Genomic DNA, 17,965 nt, shown 5'->3' with positions numbered 1-17,965 from the left:
TCGCCTGCAACATCTCCCACCAATAAACACTTCTTTTGTTGATAGCGCAGGGTTGCACGGGCCCTTCTTTCCCATCCTCCCACCACCAGCCCTCGGGAAGTGGTGCCACCTCTTCTGCATGGGTAGATGCTGGCATCCCGTCCTGGTAGAGGTGGCTGACGAGGAGCTTGGCGGGGATGCTTTGGAGGAAGTTGTGCGATGGCAAGGGCTCCTGCTTTTTCTTGGGTTTGTTATTGGCTTTTTAACTGGCTTTGATTGTTTTTGTTTGGTTTTCGTTGGTTTTTGAGTGGTTTCTTGTCCAGCCTTGCCCAAACTTCTCTGTGTCAGTGCGGAACTCTTGTGCTTGCGCAAAGGAAGAGCTGTGTGTGCATCTTGAATGTTTCCAGGGCTGGGGCATCTTTGGTGCCCTGTTGCTATTGTGTGGGCACAGCCAGGGTGGGTCTGGCTTCTTCTTCAGCCACCCATTGGTTAGCTGAGGCGAGGGCTAGCTGAGGACAGCCACCCGCCACTGGCTTTCTCATCCTCAGGGTGAAACGCTGCCAAGTCCAGGCCCCAATAACCTGGGTGGCGCTGCAGGGGAGTCCGAGAGGCTGTGGTGGTCTGCAGTGGTCTGTGAGGGTCTCCAGTGGCCTCCAACAGTGTCTGGAGGTCTCTGGCGGTCTCCAGCGATGTCTGGTGGTCTCCAGATGGACTCTGGCAGTTTCCAGCGGACTCCAGTGGTTTCCAGTGCAAGACCACCGCAGACCACCGGACAGCACCAGTGTCAGGTCATCTCTGGTGGACTGCGATGGTCTGCGGCACTCTCTATCCATCTCCAGCCATCTCCAAGGGACTGCTGCTGGTACTATGGGGCTGCTGGTGTGAAGATGGCAGCCCCTCTCCTCACCTCTTCCCCACAGCTCTGAAACAGAAAGCATAGAACGGTTGAGGTTGGAAAAGCAATGGAAGGTGATGGAGGCCAGCGGTTAGCCTGGCACTGCCGAGTCCACAACTAAAGCGTGTCCCTGAGCAGCGCATCTCCAGGTCTTTGAAATGCCTGCCGGGATGGTGATGCAAGGCTTTCCCTGGGCAGGCTGTTCCAGTGCTTCTCAAGCCTTTTGGTGAGGAAATCTTTGCTACTAGCCCATCTAAAGCTGCCCTGGCGCAACTGGAGGCCGTTTTCTTTGTTGTCCTATCCCTGGTGACTTGGGAGAAGAGAAGCGAGAGCCAGCTGGCTCCAAGCTCCTCTCGGGGAGTTGTAGGGAGCAGCAAGGTCTCCTGCTGGTGCTGTGGGGCTCCTGGGCAGAAGACGGCAGCCCCTCTCCTTCTCCCTCTCCTTTCCTCTTGCCCAGGTCTGAGGGCAGAGGAGATAGCCCCCCTTGGTGAGGGGCAGGGTCTAGGGGAAAGGGAAAGCAGGGCTGCTCAGCAGCTTGAGAGCCTTCTGATCTTGCTGCTGAGCCTGCCGCGTGGCGGTGTGGATGGCCCACTTACGGTTAGTGTCATCTGTGGGACTGGCGCCGCTTGCTGGGCCGTGGCTTTGTGGAGGGTCCCTGAGAGCCCACAGGGTCCTGTGGCGCTTTGGGCACAGTGCTGCTGGAGGCAGCCTGGCCGTGGTGGAGGTGTGCCCCATCATCGCTGCGGGAGATGGATCCACCTCCATGGGCTCTTGGTCGTCTGTGGGGGCATCGACTTCCATGGGCTCTCCCTCGTCCCTGGTCTGCGGCAGGTCGACCTCCATGGGCTCTACCTTGTCCCTTTTGTGCGGCGGGTCGACCTCCATGGGCTCGACTTGCCCGCCATGGCTGCTGCTGCTGGTGTCCAGCCACTTGCGCTTGTGGGTGTGTTTGGGCATCCTCGGGGCTTCCAAGGAGCCTCTTGTGGCTGGGCCCACCCAGTGTGGGCACTCATCCCACCCAATGTGGGCACTCGTCCCACCCAGTGTGGGCACTCGTCCCTCTTTGCCGCCTCCTCCTCTCCCAAGCGGGCTTGGATTGAGAAGCTCTGTCTGCTGAGCGAGCCGTGGGCCAGCCGCAGAGGTGCCTGCTTGCCTAACGGCAGGCCAGTGACATCACCAACGGCCTGTTCAATCTCTTCCTCAATGACCTGGAGGAAGGGCTAGAGTGCAGCCTCAGCAAGTTTGCTGATGAGGGCGGCCGAGGAGGCCCCGAAGGCCCCTTTTGCTTGCCGGAGTGCAAGGCTTTTCCTGGGGCAGCAGGACTGTCCTGCAGCTGCCCTTGTGTGCCCTGGGCTCCAGCCCCCTCCTCCTGCCAGGCCTGGGGTCCCCTCAAGGCCACGGTGGCCACAGGAGGGCCATTTTCTGCCATTTGCACTGTGTCCTTTTGCAAAAGGGCAGAGCATGGCGGCGGAATTGCAGGCCAGATGTAGCCTGGAAAGCCCAGTTCCTCTTTTCCCCTGTTGCACTTGCCAGAAGTTGTTGCTTGAAACTGGAAATGATGTTCTTCACCAGCTGTAAAGCAATCCTTCTTCACAAGTGCCACCTGGAAAGAGAAACATCCCAGGTGTCTCCCCCAGCAGTGCTCTCCATCCCTGGCCTGGACCAATTGTTTCAAAAGGAGAAAATAGTGTCATTTCTGTGGCTGCTCATTTCTTGATCTCTTCACCCCCCAGCCCACCCCCACGCCCTCTCTCTTTCTCTGGAAAAAAGCAAGAGCTCCCTTGATTGTGGTCGGTGGCCTTGTGCAAAACATCTGGCCAATGTTTTCAAAGGACACCTTGAGTGTAAGGAGCTCTTGAATGTACTTGCTTCCTTCTTCTGTGGTGCTGCAGAGCTGTCTGTGAAAGGCAGGAGGAGAGGTGGGCAGGTGGGTGTGTGCAGAGGCCCATGTTTAGGTGTGCTTGCCCAGCAGGTGGTTGCCAGAGCAGTGGTGGCCCCTGAGCTCTAGGAGATGTGTGGAATGGATGTCTGGAAGCCTGCTGCCTTGAGTGGGCTTTCTTGACTTGAAAGGCAGTTGGTAGCTGAACGTCTGTGCAAACCTTTGGAGGTTGTCAGGGAAGTTTTGCAAAAGCATTTGAGAGCTGCCGTGGTCAAGGTTTTCTCTAAGCGTGATGCACTGAAGCATTTCCTAGAGAAGTCTTTAGAGCATCTGCAGTCTCTGGAGCCTTTGTCTGTGATGCGCTTGATTTGTGCAGGTGATTTTCCAAGTTGCTGCTGGGGCAAGGAGTTGGGTGGAAAGTGCAGTGAAAAGCTTTCAGTCTCGCTGAGAGAAATGAAAATAACTGATGAGCTTTTTTCCATTGCAGGGCAGGAAGAGAGGGCCCAGGGCCAGGAAGGGGGTGTTGCCTATTTGTTGGTTCTAGGTGGCTGCTTTTCCAGCACTTGCTGTAGCGTGTCTGTTGGAGGATGGCAGATTGGATGGATCCTTGGTTTCATTCCTCTCAGAGTAACTCTTTCCAACGCCCCCTGTGCTTTTCATCTCAAAGGATGCCCAGCTGGTCTAGAAATGACATCCATGGCTTGCTCTGCGTGGCAGTGAAGTGCAGCCCCCAGAACTGCCTCCCAGTCTCTGTTGGTCCTGCCTGGCAGTGGAAGCCCATCAAATGGCCTGCAGCTAAGAGTGACGTGGAGCGCCCTGCTTCCAGCGGGGAGAGCAAGGCTGCTGCTGAAGGGACAAGCTGTGAGGATGATGGCAGAGCCAAGGAGCAGAAAGGAAGGATTTCCCAAATGCTGGAGTGCTTGTCACGTGCCACTCCCAGGAAGGACGCGGGGTAAGTGACTTCAGGTTTGTAAATTGCCAACAGTGCGGACTAAGGTGAGGTAAATCTCAAGGTCCATCTAGAACCCTTTATTAGCTGCCCCAAATGATTAGTATAGGTCTTAACAAGTCCAGAGAATTGGTTAGGTATATGAGAAATGCTGGCAAATGGTGAGGTATGCATTGTTTTCCTTAGCACCAGGTATAGGAGAACTTATAGCAAGCGGTACTGAAGGTGGTCCTTAAGGTGGTTGCTTAAGAACTCTAAGAGCAAAGAGAAAGTGGGGGATAGAGAAAGGCAAAGCCAGAGCAAAAGCCAGAGATGAAGAGATGGCCAGTGCTGGTTGCAGCGTCTTTTTCAGGGAATCTTCCCAGGCATAATCTTCTTCTTTCTTGGAAAAATCTTGCCAGGTATGGTGTTCTTTCTTGGGAAGAATCTTGACAGGCAGTACCTTCTTCTGTTGTTTCTTCTTTGTTCCCCGCTAGGGGCACTTATTTTCCCCTTTGATGTCTGCTGCATTAGCATGGTCCACCCCCCTTGCCAAGGACAGCCTTGTGTCAGGTTTCTCCCTTCTCCCAGGTGATGTGTAGCATGATTTGGGTGGAGAGAGGAGTGCCATAGTCCTACATTTTGAGCGTGATCTCTCTAATCTTCATTAGCATATGCGGGGGTGTGTGCTTTCCTATGCATTTGGTGGCTAATGAAGCCAAGGTCACTTCTTGGACACAATGGCCTTGAGAACAGAGAACTAGCAAGCTCTGTGGCAGAGCCGTCCTGTCTTCACAAGACAGGTCTTCCACACTTTCAGGGGCCAGAAGCGTTAGCCTTCTGAGTTCTTTGAAGGTCAGGCCTGCATTATTTCTTTCCTTGTGGGTGTTTGAGGCCTTCCATTGAAGGCTTGGAGGGCCTTCTGCCCCTCGTCGGGGAATTTGCAGTCCATCTCTTACAGTGCTCCCTTCAGCATGGATGGCTATAGCTTTGCAATGGGTGAGCCTGATTTCCTTCCTCTTCTTCCCTTCCCTGTCTCCCTCCTCCTTCCTTCCTTCCTCTCTTTCCTTTCCTCCTCTTGGCAGGAAGGAGGGGGAACAGACAGCTGTTGACAGCTGCCTTCTGTCAAGAGATACCTTTCAACTGTGGAGATGCCCTGCAGCTCTTGTTGGGGTTTGTGTTGCATTCTGCCTCCTGTATTTTCTTCCGCCCCAGAAACTCGCCTTTGCTAGGCAGCTGCTCTCGATCCTTTTGCTGGGTTTCGGTACGAGTTGCCTGCGCACTTTGGTTTTGGAGCCTTCCGTCAGGCAACCGAGGGCATGAGGATGGCAGGTTTCCAAGTTGCCAGCTGCGCCTGCTTGGGACGAGCCCAGAACATAACCCTTGGGAGCCTTGGCTTTGTTTCCAAGCTTTCTTGGTTGCCTTAGCACGTGTTTTGCACTTTTCTGTCAGCTGTTGCCATTTCTGCGTTTGCGTCAAAGCATCTGTAAGGGTTCTTGTTGCCTCTCCAAGAGAAAAAGTCAAACTGGTGGGGCAGGGAAGGATGTGAGGAGGGACAAGGAGTTTTGGGACTGGTTTTTGTAGCTGTTTGAAGAGTGCAGTTTCTTGTTTGCGTGCACTGTCTTAGGGCAAAGTGAGGCTTCTCCAAGGGGCAGATGTCTGTGTGTTTTTCCAAGAGGAAAGGGAACTTAATGGTCACCTAGTTCCAACTCTGCTGTCACGGGCAGGGACAACTTCCACCAGACCAGGTTACTCAAAGCCCCGTCCAACCTGGCCTTGAACACCTCGAGGGATGGGGCATCCACAACCTCCCCGGGCAACCTCTTCCAGCGTCTCACCACCCTCACCGCAAAGAATTGCTTCCTCGTATCTGATCTAAATCTCCCCTCTTTCAGTTTGAAATTGTTCCCTCTGATCCCATGGCTCCCCTCCCTGATCCAGAGTCTTTCCCAGCTCTCCTGGAGCCCCTTTAGGGACTGGAAGGGGCTCTAAGGTCTCCCCGGAGCCTTCTCTTCTCCAGAATGAACACCCCCAACTCTCGGCAGCGTCACAAGTGTGCGAAGCCCAATGATGTGTGTCCCCCCACAACCCTGCCGAGGGCAGCAGGGCATTACTCACACTGCACACGCACTTGCCCATCAGCACGGGAAAGAGCAAGCTCGTCACCTCCAAAAGGCCATTTCCTAAGGAGAAGCGAGGCCCAGCTCCCACACAACTGCTCATGCAGAGCACAGTGTGAACAGGCTGTTGCCCCCCAGGGGCTGCTCTCAGAGAACCGCCTTGGGGCACAAGGACACGAGCCCCGGCTGAAGGGCCAGAGCCATGGAGACAGAGGGGACGCTGGCTGCTACGCGTACAATTTCCCCACCCCCTCAGACACAGAGGCTTTCAGCAGCCACAAGCGCTGCCAAGTGACCAGCAGCAGGTGTCCCCCGACGGGGTTTACTCCACACAAGTCCTTGGCGGGTCGCGGAGAGGACAGAGAAGGCACCAGGGAAGGTGTTCACAGCAGCATCACCCTGCTCCTTCCATCACACCCCCGAGCCCCCTCTGCTTAACAGGGATGTCCCAGGAGGACCTGGGTAGTGTCATTACACCACCTGCCCCTCTGCAGGCCTTCTTTTCTTGTTGGTTGGGGTTTTCCCCCCAGAAAACTAATTCTGCTTTTGTAATCAGCAGAGCACAGGGTCAGCCTCAAAACTGCAGCCCCCAGATGGCGAGAACCGAAGGGAAGGGGAAAGGACAGTTCGAGCATTCAGCCACCAGGTCCTAGCGGTAATAAACAGCTAAAATCTTCCACGTCCTCAGGGATCCCGGGAAGATGAAGCATCTCCTGGAGGGACAAACCACGACACCTTGCCTTTGTAATACTTCTTCCTTTGGAGAACCACCTCTGATTTGGGGACGGATTAAGCTCATCAGTTTGAAAGCAGAGAGCGATGTGGCTGCTGACCCACACCACAGCCAAACCACCGCGTCAGCCGGCCCAGGAGAGCAGACCTTCAGGCGAGGAGCAGCACCGGGAAGGCTGATCCCACCCACGGCAACAGAGGGCATGGCCCCAAAATCAGCATCTTTCCCCCAAAGCTGAGGAGAGGAGAGACCACATCAGCGGGCAGGAATCGCCTCCCATGATGGTAACTGCCATTACAGAAACACCACCACAGAGTTATTTATACAAGTGTTCCAACACGGGGCTTCCAAACGAGATATTGGGCAATTTTTCCTCTGCGATGGTCAGTGAAAGACCTGAAATCCCACTCCAGCTCTGGACTGTAAGCTAGAGGAGGGGGGAAAAAATGAAAGAAAGGGGGAAACACCATGTTTAAACTGATCTAGCTGGGTCTGAGCGTAACAGAGCGAGGATCGACACAAGCTCTTCATTGGGCAGACGCCTGGAGGCAGCGCCTGCGGCAGAGCAGCAATAATCTCCTACTTGGCTGTTACTGGGATTCTCGCTGCTGAACAACGTCCTGGTTGTCCCTTCAGGATTTTGGGACAATCCCTTGGAGGTTTTGGTGCTCTGATACCCAGCCTGGCCAGAGTCGTCTTCCTCCAGAGACTGTGAGTGAGCTAAAACCCACATTGATATGTCAACCTATTTTTCAATGACAAAAAAAAAAAAAAAAATCACTCTCATTACCAGATCAAGTTTCATTCCAGGAAGGCTCTTCAAATAATTTAAATATTTATTTTAATAAAAATAAATAAATACTTCTCCTTTCACATTATAAAACTCCCTGGAGACAGAAAAAACCAAACCAACCCCAACCACAGGGGTTTCTCTCCCAAATCAAAAGATGGTAAATGCTTTCTTCTGATGGTCATCACAAATCCACTTGTAGGCATCAAGTAGATGGTAGATTATTCCAGAAACAGAAGAAAACTCTCTTGGAGGAAACAGCAGTTCAGCACCTTGTTGTTGGGATGAGAAGTTCAGCTCACACAACTGTTGCCACCACCAGATGAGTCCCATTTGTCCATAACGTGACCACGTGTGCTGTGAGAGAAGTTCAGCTCAGGCACTGTGACCACCACCAGATGAGTCCCATTTGTCCATAAGGTGGCCACATGCACTGCAAGGTGTGAGCAGCCCTCTCTGTGATGGAAGTTCTCAGCATTTGTTCTTAACCTTCCCTTGGCCAGGAGACACCAACCTTTCCAGCTTGCACTTAAGGTGTGTTAGCTAATTTCAAAGAGAGTTACTGTCTCCAAAATAGGGGCAGGCGGGGATGGGGGGAAAAGAACAATCTTAACCACTACTTCTTAACCTACAGAGAAAAACTGTTTTCTTAACCTACAGAGAAAAATTTCTAATACCAATAAGGTATTAGAAAAGTAACTACAAGAAATGCTGGTCACCCGAAGGTGAGCCCAGGGTTACTCCTGTAGTGCGGGTCTCACAGCAGCTCTTGGTGGAGTATTTCCCACACCATCTTCTTACGGAAGTAAGGCATGTGGGTCTGAAAAGAAAAGAAAACTCCATTAAATACACCTCATGGCAGAAAGAGACACAAAATACCCATAAACACCCAGTTAATTCTTTATTGTGAAGTTCCTTTTAAGAACTGCCAACACTTGCCCTTCGGGTACAGCCTGGCATTCACCCACACAGCTCCTAAGAGGGTGACATGCCACCAAAACCAGATCTCCTTGACTACACAACAGCTTACAAGCACTTTCACAGAAGAGCACTGCCTTGGAAAAGAACCAGTGTCTTCATTGGTCAGAGGCTGAGACCCATTTCTCCCAAAGATCCAAAGGCCAGATCCCACAAACCCACTGGCTGCGGTATCTCCCCCAGGAGGAATCTCACTGGGAGCAGATACCTCAGCCGCTGCGTACCTTCCCTGGCTCTTGGCTCTGTGCGGAAGAGGCTGGAGCTCTTTAGAACCTTCACTCACCTGCGTAAAGGTCATCGGTCTGTCTCTGCAGATGTAATCTGCGTATTTGCAGGTAAACACGCCGCAGTCGCTTCCATTCGATTGCTGAGGGATTTCCTAACAAATGCAAAGAAGATGGAGAATTTGCCTCTGTCTTCAAGGAAAAGCAACTTGGAAGTAGCACCCATTACCAAAAATACCCTAACCAGACACTCCTGAACTTGCACCATCCCCAATAACCGCTCCCCAACACAAGGAACACACCCCAGGAACTGCACATCATCCCTCCCCTCAGCTTCCTGCGCTCGGATGTTACAATCCAAATTCCTCGCAGGCTGATAAGGGACAGCAGGCTTCCTCCCTGCAAGGTGTCTTGAGGTTCGTACTGTGTCTTTCTGAAGTGACGTTCCTTAAATCGAGTCTTTAGGTGCTGCATTATTAACTTGTTGAGAAACATCAGCTCAACCCCTTGCTTTGTCACGTGCCAGGATTTGGGCTGCAAACCAGAAGCCTACGTGCTCTGACAACTGCTAAAGAGACTTGAAATTGGACTTGTGAAATGGGGGCAAAGCCAAATTCACCTTCACGTGGCAGAGGAATTAAAAAAAAAAAAAAAAAAAAAAAAAAACCAAAACCCAAAAAACGAAGAAAGTATTCAGCCGGCAAGGAGAGGCACTGCTCAAAGATTTCATCCCAGCCTGGTTTCCTGGTCCTCTTGCAGCCCGATGTGGTGCCATAAGAAGATGCTTATGGCTGTTCTCTAAAGTCCTGGCCTTATGAGAAAGCGTTAAGAGCTCTGTGACAAGGAGTTCTAGTTCACATTTCAAGTGCAAGTAGTGTTCGCTTACGTGTGGCTCCATGCTGTGAATAGTCCACTCTGAAGCATTCAGCTTCACGTGTCTTTTTTCGCGGCTTTCTTCTTGCAGGTATTTGCTGTTTAAAACAAAAGAAAAATCACTTTTCATCGCTGTAATTTAGGCCGAGAAAAAAAGAGCTGCTGAAAGATCCCAGGAAGACAAATGGCAGGAGAGTAAAGTGTCAGAGGATCCTCACAGCAGCTGATTTAAGGCATTGGGAGGAAAAATCCAAATCTTAAATTTACAAACACTGCGAGAGGCTGTGAGCTAGTGACCAGCAATGAGACCGACAATTCCAACAGAGGCTTCCACAAAAGCCTAAGTTCATTGCTTAGTAGAGGTCAAAAAACCCCAAATCACATGTTTTCAGAGGAAGAACAGAAAAACCAAGCGAGGAACCCTCATGTCGTCATTCCACCCTGTGCCTGAATCCCACAGACTGCGTGCACCTCCGGAAGAACAAATACAAAAGCTTTTGGGCCAGTACCTCTGGCCGAGGAAGTTTCCAGGCCACCACTTGCTGGAAAAAAGGACCGGATGCAGACCTGTTCTTACACCCTTTCCCAGGCAGCTGCTGTTAACTGGTCAGGAGAGCACCGCACTAAACCAACGCTTGGTTTCTCTCTGTGGGGCCGCTCTCCTTGCTCTTGGGCTACAAAGCTGTTGCATTAAGGGTTTTTACTACTTCCGCATCAGTGGCAGAGACTTCTAAGGATGCCTGCTGGCACAACAGGAAAACCTGTCCCCGTTCCATTGGAGAGGTGTGCGTGCCAGCCGACACAGCTGGAAAAGCTTGCTACACGGTACCTGTCTTGAGCGAGAATGTCAGAATGACAAAGAACACCCAGTGGCATCTTGAAACACTTCTTCCCTGAAACGTTTCCCTTTCGTCAACAGCCCGGTTTTATCGATCACTAACGCAGTTGGTGCCCCTGTGCCACGGGGCTACCATGTCTTTGTCTGGGATATAGGGGGAAGGTGGCAGAAGCCAGGCATCCAAGACACTGGGTGGAGGGGACGACGTGAGACCAGATAAGGAGTCACTGTCAGACAACTCGCAGCAAGCGAATCCTGCTTTGTTTTCTACAACAAATGGGAAAACTTGCAGCCGTGTCACAGGGGCAAAATCCAAAAACCCTTCTCCTAATTCACAACACAAAAGCAATGACTGAGCAGTTACTTACAGCAAAGTCTCACAAATCTTGTCCCCTTCTTGTCCCAGAGAGTCGTAGTATTTGACCGTCTTCTTTCTGGTGTCGATGACCTGTTATTAAAAGGTGACTGTTAGACAAAGCGCAACCTTGTGCTGCACAAACCTCAATGATTTTTCTTGCTGGCTTTTTCTCCCCACCCAACTCTAAATAACAAGCCCGTTTGACTCACCGCTAGTGTCCAGTGCAAGCGCAAGTTAATGGGCACTAAGATGATGTCCTTGTGGAAGAGATCCACACGCCTGGTCCATCTTCCTACGGCTTGGTAGCCCCCAGAAGTAAGTTTTTCATAAAAGAATGAACTAAAAGCGTGGACTGATGGATATCCTTCTTTCTTACTTCTTTCCATCACAAGGCCCATGTAGAAATTAATGACCTGTACCATAAAGAGTAAGCTTGAGATGTAAAATAAGACACTAGCTTACCAAATGAAAAGCACAGCAACATCTCTTTTCTGGCCACCCTGAAGTACGCAGCTGAGAGAACTCCAGCCTCAGCTGTCAGCTTTTGTTGTGAGAATTTCGCACTTGGTTACAGTTGTTTATCAAACTGCACTTTGGTAAAAACACCTGCCACCCACTCCAAGAACCTAGACTAACTCCTGGAAGCTGCACAAGAGAAGTAAAGGAATTGCCAGAAGCACTGGACCCTTCAGTACCTAAAATAAGAACTGTGCAGAGATTTCTGGGCTCTGCAGTGCAGCTCATCAAATAACTTTGCAAAGACTTCTGTACACGGTGAAGGGGTATTTTGAAATAAACGCTCCATTAGAAGATCCCTGTGCTGCAGCTACTTTTACCTCATCGTTTAGCCAGCAAAGGTTCCTTAGGGTGCGGATGTCCTGGCGCGTGACCCTTAGTTTGAAGGCACTGCTCATGACCTCATCCGGCTCACCTTTGCCTAATGCAGCAATGACCTCTCTCTCCATGGCCTGAAATGAACAATTAAATGGGGAAGGACTTGTGAAACAGAGCATCGAGCATGCCAACCTGTGGGCAGCTTTCAACTCAAACACGGCCTGGAAATGAAGCTCAGGTGACAGAGCAACTGCCTTTGCTGGCTTTCGGCTAGGTTAGCAATCGCCCCTTTTTGTTGCTTGGTTGGTTTCAGCATCCTAACTTGGAACTTTGGGGGCCAGGTTTGCCTCAATTTGTTTTCACCAAGGAAGCTGAGATAAAACGCGGGGACTGGCAAACACACATCAAACGCCTTTCCCATGTGGTGCTGCAGCCCTCGCAACGCTGAGGTTTAAGCCAACCGCAGCAGGCATTCTCCATGCCAAGGCAGCTGAGTCAGGAGCCTGAAAGAATGTGAGGGTGGGGGAACTTCAAGGGACCTGAAGCACCAGCAAAGGGAGAAACTGAGGCAGCTACACTGCAGTCAGGCAATCGGGAGTCCAGGCTGTGCATGCAACTGGTTGTAATTTGGACGTTTCCATCTAAGTCTGCCTAAGGAATGCAAATAAACCACTAGGTCTGCTAGTATAAAATACTCTGAACTGCAAGAGCATCTTCTTCTCGGTTGAACGTGGGCTAGCAGGATAAGAAAACCCCTGGTTTTCCTTGTACTGAGCATCACCCCGCAGACGTGGTAAACTCTGGACTTGCTAGCCCTTTCCAAGTCAATCCTCTGTAGGCAAAAAAGGGGGCACTCAATTAGATGGCAACTCCCAAGAATAAGAGCAGCCAAAATTCAGACAAGCAGGGGAACCTGAACTCCCCCTCCCTGTTGCATAGCGTAACTAAGTGAACTCCTGTGACCACTGCTACACGCAGCGTAACCATGCCCAGTGCGCATCCACGGCTCGGTGACATCCCGAGGACGTACGCACGCAGGATGCTCAGGTCCCCCACAAGCAAGGCAACACCACGGAGCAGTAAAAGCTTCTATTACAAGTTCTATCTTCATGGTAGGACAGGTTGAGAGGCAGATCCCATATAACTGTAGGAATCAGCACTGCTCTGGGAGACTGCTGCTAAACCTGGACTCATTTTTGCCCGAGTAACAGAAGCCCCACAAACCCTTAGGTTAGAGCACAACTGAAGGAGTGCGTGGAGCATAAGATGCTTAAATCCTGTAAATCCTTCAAACCAGCTTTAGTGCTGACCTTTGCACTGGGAAGTCACAGCCGCAGACACTCCCTAACAGGTTAAACCCCAGTTCTTCAGATTTCAAAAAGCCTGAAGAACCACCTATAACAAATGGGGTTCCTTGCAGCTGTTTCACAGCCTTCAGTTTTGTCCAACAGCCTGTCAGCTACGGTACCTCTGTGAGCGGAGTAAAGCCGCCTGCTCTTTTCTGCAGCCTTGGCAGTTTCTTTTCTTCCACATCACAGGCAGGTGACTTTTTGGCCTCACCAGGTGACAGAGGTACCGCTTGTTTCGCTGGTCCATCCTGTTGCGGAGTATCTTCTGCTGGTGGGGAGCCCCTGCGAGGAGAGGGAGAGAGAAAGAGAGAGAGCAGTGAGCTGTGGACCTGTACTGTCCCACGGAATTCTCAAGAATTCACCTTTGGGATAAGAAATGCTTTTTCAAGGCTCCTGCTGACTACAGCCTCGGTTGCACCCCTGTGACAACATCCTCTCAGCTTCCAGCACGATTCTTTCGGGAGCAGCAAGACTGGGATAGAATCAAGCGCTGGAGGCTTTGTAAATTCCTTCCCACCTCCCTGTGCAAGACTCCTTTGGTTTCTCTTGATCAGTTTCATTCTTTGGAAAACAGGGAAGCAACCAGCACTTCCTCTGTCAAGTGCTCTGGGATCTACTGGGGATAAAGGCTGCGTGCTAGGGCTTATACTGCAAGGTATAACATGAACGCCTGCAACTCTACCTGCAGCCACATAGAGTTAGCTTACGGAAACTCAGACCAGCACAGGGAACTACAAATGGGACACCTACAGGATATTTACTTGCCTTCTGTAGGCTAGTCAAGAGAGTGACTGTCCCCATTTGGAGAGGATTACCAGTAAAACCACGCAGACTCTGAAGAGCAAACACATACACAGACATTAAAGTTGTCCATATACATGTGCCTTCTTCAAAACCAAGAAGTTGCCTTGTCACCAAAGACAAGGGCAGGGAGACCTTTTCCAGGAGGGAGACCTACAACAGACTCTCACGGTATTCTCCACTTTCAGTCCAGCGTGGTAAGAGTAGGCATCACAAGCTTTGTCAAATGACTTCCCTTGGTAGTTAAAGCCACAAAAAAAGGCAAGAAAGTGTTCCTGTTACTTGAACCCATCCTACTCTCCCAGTTCCTTTCTTTCCTTCTCTCCCCTCGAGCTTAGGTGAACCACTGACAATTTAAGCACACAACAGTGCCGCACGGCTAAAGAGAGCGCCAGGCTTTAAAGCGGGGAGAAGAACAGGGACGGAAAGAGACACGCACACAGAGCCAAAAGAAACAAGAACCGTGACGAAAAGAGACTCCACCTGGTCACAACATCTGCCTGAGATGGCTCTGGGCAGCAAACATCTACCCATTTGACACCTGCACAGAAAAGCAGCAGTATTAGAAAAATAAGTCAACTTGCAATTTTACTTTTCAAGTAAAAACAAGTACAGAAGCCAGAGTTTTCTAAGGTAGATGAAACCTCAGAAAAATCAGGCACATTAAAGACTTCTGTACCGTGCAATACCTGTCCTTCTCTTTTTTGCCTCAGTCTCGGCAGGATCGTCCGCAGGTGCACAAGTGCTGAGGAAAGAACACACAGAACCGCGGGTTGAAACTTCCTTCAGCTTCTACCAGGCTGACTCCCCTTCACAGGACCCAAACTTCCAAAGTTACTTTCCAGAGCCCAAAGGTTTCCCCCTCCGGCGAAAGGCCCTCGGGCGGGGCGGCGGGCGGCGGCGAGGAGGGCGCCGAGGGCCCCCAGCAGCCATCGGGACACACGGCCCGCGCCGGCACGCGGCGGAAGGGCGCCCGGCCCGCGCGCCCGGCACCGCCTCCCTATTGGCTGCCGGGGAGCGCCCCCGCCCCTGCGAAATGGAGGGGAGGGACGGGCAGGCGGCGGGAACGGCCGCCCAGCCCTCCGCCGCCTCCTCCCCGCTTGGGCCGGGCCTGTGCCGGCCCGCCCCCGGCCAGGCGGGGAGCTTTCCCTCCCAGAAAGCCCCGAGCCGAGCCCTGGACGGCCGTGGAGGGGGACGGGTTCGTCTCCCTTTAGGGAGAGGCCCCGCAGAGGCCGGAGGGACCTCGCGAGGGACCCACAGAGGCCCGGGGGGCCCGTCGGAGGCCGGAGGGGCCCCACGGAGGACCCAGAGGCTGGAGAAGCCCTTCCGCCTCCCGCAGGACGGAGGCGGGCATCACGGGTCCTTGCGCGCCCCCTGCTGCCTCCTGTGCTCCCCGGCGGTGAGGGAATGGCACTGCCGGGCTTACCCAGCGCTATCGAGGTAGCGCAGCCACCGCTTTTTGCCCATCCGCTGGGGAGCTGCGGTGCCTGCGCCCGGCTCCGCCATGGCAGCGGTGCAACTAGGGACGCGGACGCGGCGTTCGACCATGGTGACGAACCGTGATGTAGCGGCGGCCAAGGGCCCGCTGCAGGGAGCCCGGCTAAAGCGGCCGCTGTGGGGCTGGCAAGCAGGCTGGCGAGTGCTGGGCTGGCTCCTGGTGGCCTCGGCTGGCTCTCGGGGGCAATCCCTTGCCCTGCCCCGCTGTCCAGGGTTTTTTTTTTTTAATGCAGTGCTTCCTAATGGTTTATCAGCTGTTGCCTGTGGGGTGGAAATGTGCACGTGTTGCTGCAGCCTCGTCCCGGAGAGACTTTTCTCTCCTGGAGAGACGCATGAGGCGTGAAAACAAGTTTTTAAGTCTTAAGAGGAGCAAAGGGGGCAGATGGAAGGGCTCAGGGCAGGAATGGCCGTTTGGGGCAGCCCTTGTCACAGGAGGTCCCACTAGCTTTTTATGCCTGCAGGGAGTCTTAAGTGATGGTGGGGTCTGGTTTAATGAAAACGACCTTCCTCGTTCCTTTAGGAACTTAATTGCCGCTTCACTTCTGCTTCAGGGCTCTGACTAAGGCTTCTCCCTCCCTCTCCTCTCCCCATCCATTTGTTTGAGTTCCTGAATAAGGAAAAATGCAAGGTTTTTCTCGGTTTAGCTCTGTGAAGCCAAAGCTCACCTGCAGCGCTCCTGTTTCTGTCCACAGTGGAGAGAAAGCCAGAGCGCTGAACCCACCGGACAATATTCTAGGAAAGGGGGAAGGATGGTCTTTTGGGGAAGGGCTCTTCCCTGCCCCCAAGGCAGATGTGTCCCACGTGAGACTCGTACAGCTGCCCTGTGGCACAGGGTGATGCTGAGGCTTCTCTCCTGCCTTGGGACCCCCTACCCTGGGCACAGGTGTGGAGCCAGCCCTGGGGCTGCAGGATTCCTCTGCCAGGCATGTCCCCCCAGCCGCAGTTTCTCCCACCCTGCAGCAGAACCTGGGGCTTTCGCTGGCTAATCTTGGCGGTTCTTTGCCTTGGGTACCATCCCCTTGGATATGAGTCAGTTTGTCACCACAGCTGCCTTATGGCTCGTGTGTGTTTAGCCAGTTGGCACCTAAAGGCACCTCGCAGCTTGTCCCTGCTTCCCACCCCAAAACAGGCACTCCAGGAGGCAGACTCCGTCTCGTGGCCAAGCATGGGTCTGGGCGGTCTTACTCGGGGTGTAAAATCGCAGACCGTGAACTCGGCTCCTGCCTGAGCTGAGCAGGGCACATCTGAATTGCTGCCCGTCTTCTCCCCTGCCCACCAACCCCTCCCAGACGTTCCTCCTTCTCCACGGGCTGTCGCGGTGGTGTTTGTCACTCAGCTCAGAAGGGACACCGCCATCACCACCACTTTGTGGACCGAGAAGGACTAGGAGTGCCGGGCAGGGGTCCCTCAGCTTCCTGCCACCATTGCCGTGGCAGGGGCTTGCATGGGGGTGGCACATCATCTCACCGAAGCCCGGCTGCAGTGTCGGGTCCACATCTGATCTGAGCTGGGAGGATGGGTTTGGGGGAGGCGTGCGGAGACCCTGTTCTGTCCTCCCGGTGTCACCAGAGAGGTGGTCAGCGCTCCTGGAGATGGGCTCTGCTCCCTCCCCTGCTGCGTGGTGCATATATATGCATATATACACACACCGGCACAAGTGTCATTACATATGCAGGCTTCACACTTCCAAACAAATCATCATTTTCCACCGGCCGAAAATGCAATTCTGTGTAACACACTCAGACACTGGTCTAAAATAACACCCCCTCTACTCTATTATTTACTTGCAATCATCTTTGGTAATGACAGAACCTAATTAGCATGGTAGACTTTTTTTTAATCAGTATAAAGCTTAACTTCAGTCCCGTTGCCTAAACGCTTGGTTTGACCACACTAGAAGGTTTTCTTTCTTTCAAGAGATTAAAGAACATTTCAAGTTCAGCAGCAGCAGAATTCTATTTTTTCCTAAAACCAAACAGTTCTAAATTTTGTGTCAATTATGATCAAGAATGCTCACTCATGACACCGCAGTACCGGATTTTTTTCAAAAATCACCTGGTTTATCTTTGTAGCATCTCTTAAACCTGAATATTCAGCCTAATGGGCATTCCAGATTAAGCATTCCGAAATTCATTTGCTAAACCAACATGGAATCGTGCTTAAACCACTGCCAAACAACTTCAAGTTGAACTATTTACAATTGCCTACCATCCAACACTGTGGGGACGGGGTGGGACACAACTCGCAGGATAAAGCAGATTTTCAGTGAATTGCAGGAGCAAGAGAATCAAGGCCGTATTCTTCTCCGCCAAATTATTTGAGGAGGTGTCCTAAACTATGGCCACCTCACATATTAACCCTGCAAAGGGCAGTGCAAATCCTCAGAACTAATTTAGGTTACAAACAACAAATTTAACCTCAACGCGTTATTACCTTCAAAAGAAAACAATCCACAGACATGAGTTCTGAGTTCATGTATTAATAGAGCTGTAAGCAGCCTTCAACTCTTTGTAAAAGAGTTAGACAAAGCCAGATTAAAGAAGGGCCAAACCCCAAAACTAAGGCTGTTCTTCCTTTGGGGAAAAATCCTTCTGTTCATAAAACGTAACCCTCTTGGCGGGATCAGGCAAGACAGAAGGAACCTTGTTGAAATACGGGTGGTCTGATACCGAGAAGGACACCAGAAATGCACAACTGGAGGGAAGCAGCAGGGAGGATCTTGCCCACAAACATACCCCGTACCCCTTTTTGGTTTTTAGAAGTTAATAAGCTTGGAAGAAATCAGTAGAGAAATTACATGAGCACAAGCAAATGACTGAAGTCTTCATCTATTTGCTATATTTTTAGAACAATCTTTGCTCTATTACGTTAAGATGGATGTGGAAGCGG

General features: G+C 51.9%; 1 protein-coding gene across 1 annotated transcript; it reads right to left on the bottom strand.

Annotated features, from left to right (window-relative positions):
* Positions 1–7,549: 7,549 nt before the first annotated feature.
* On the bottom strand, positions 7,550–14,933 carry LOC134512349 (sentrin-specific protease 2-like). Its single transcript, XM_063327789.1, has 10 exons — positions 14,838–14,933; positions 14,269–14,371; positions 14,063–14,120; positions 12,898–13,060; positions 11,432–11,563; positions 10,805–11,008; positions 10,606–10,685; positions 9,413–9,497; positions 8,586–8,681; positions 7,550–8,144 (listed from the first exon to the last, which is right to left on the bottom strand). Exons 1-10 carry the CDS (start codon positions 14,931–14,933, stop codon positions 8,082–8,084), a joined length of 1,080 nt encoding a protein of 359 aa, XP_063183859.1. The 3' UTR covers positions 7,550–8,081.
* Positions 14,934–17,965: the final 3,032 nt, after the last annotated feature.

The sequence above is a fragment of the Chroicocephalus ridibundus genome, chromosome 2, assembly GCF_963924245.1.
Source record: "Chroicocephalus ridibundus chromosome 2, bChrRid1.1, whole genome shotgun sequence".
NCBI classification, from domain to species: Eukaryota; Metazoa; Chordata; class Aves; order Charadriiformes; family Laridae; genus Chroicocephalus; species Chroicocephalus ridibundus.
Note: the sequence above shows the minus strand (reverse complement) of the source record. Positions and strands in the feature narration are given on the sequence as shown.